The sequence below is a fragment of the Penaeus monodon genome, chromosome 25 (assembly GCF_015228065.2).
Source record: "Penaeus monodon isolate SGIC_2016 chromosome 25, NSTDA_Pmon_1, whole genome shotgun sequence".
NCBI classification, from domain to species: Eukaryota; Metazoa; Arthropoda; class Malacostraca; order Decapoda; family Penaeidae; genus Penaeus; species Penaeus monodon.
In genome coordinates this window covers 1,059,921-1,060,123 of record NC_051410.1, presented here as the reverse complement: position 1 = coordinate 1,060,123, position 203 = coordinate 1,059,921, and the positions used below count along the sequence as shown (strand labels likewise).

Below are 203 nucleotides of genomic sequence, written 5' to 3'. Positions count from 1 at the left end.
AAGGCGCCCGTTCCGTTTCAGCGACGTGGCCGAAGGCATCCCCGTGGACAACCAGAACTTCGTGCACCTGGTGGCCTGCACGCAGCTCATGTCCCGCGAACTGCGGAAGTGCAAGCGCCTCGTGCAGACCATGCCCGTCGACATGACTGAGTACTACGGTAGGTGGGCGACGCGAGGCCAGACTCAGGGCCTCGCCCTTACTC

The 203-nt window shown here is 64.0% G+C and overlaps 1 protein-coding gene across 1 annotated transcript in view; it reads left to right on the top strand.

The window, feature by feature from the left end:
• LOC119589478 overlaps positions 1-203 on the top strand; it is a gene marked incomplete at its 5' end in the record, with an annotated part of 91,173 nt that overhangs the window by 57,266 nt on the left and 33,704 nt on the right. The window contains 1 exon segment of the mRNA XM_037938079.1: positions 22-158. Within this exon segment, the coding sequence (XP_037794007.1) occupies positions 22-158 (137 nt within the window).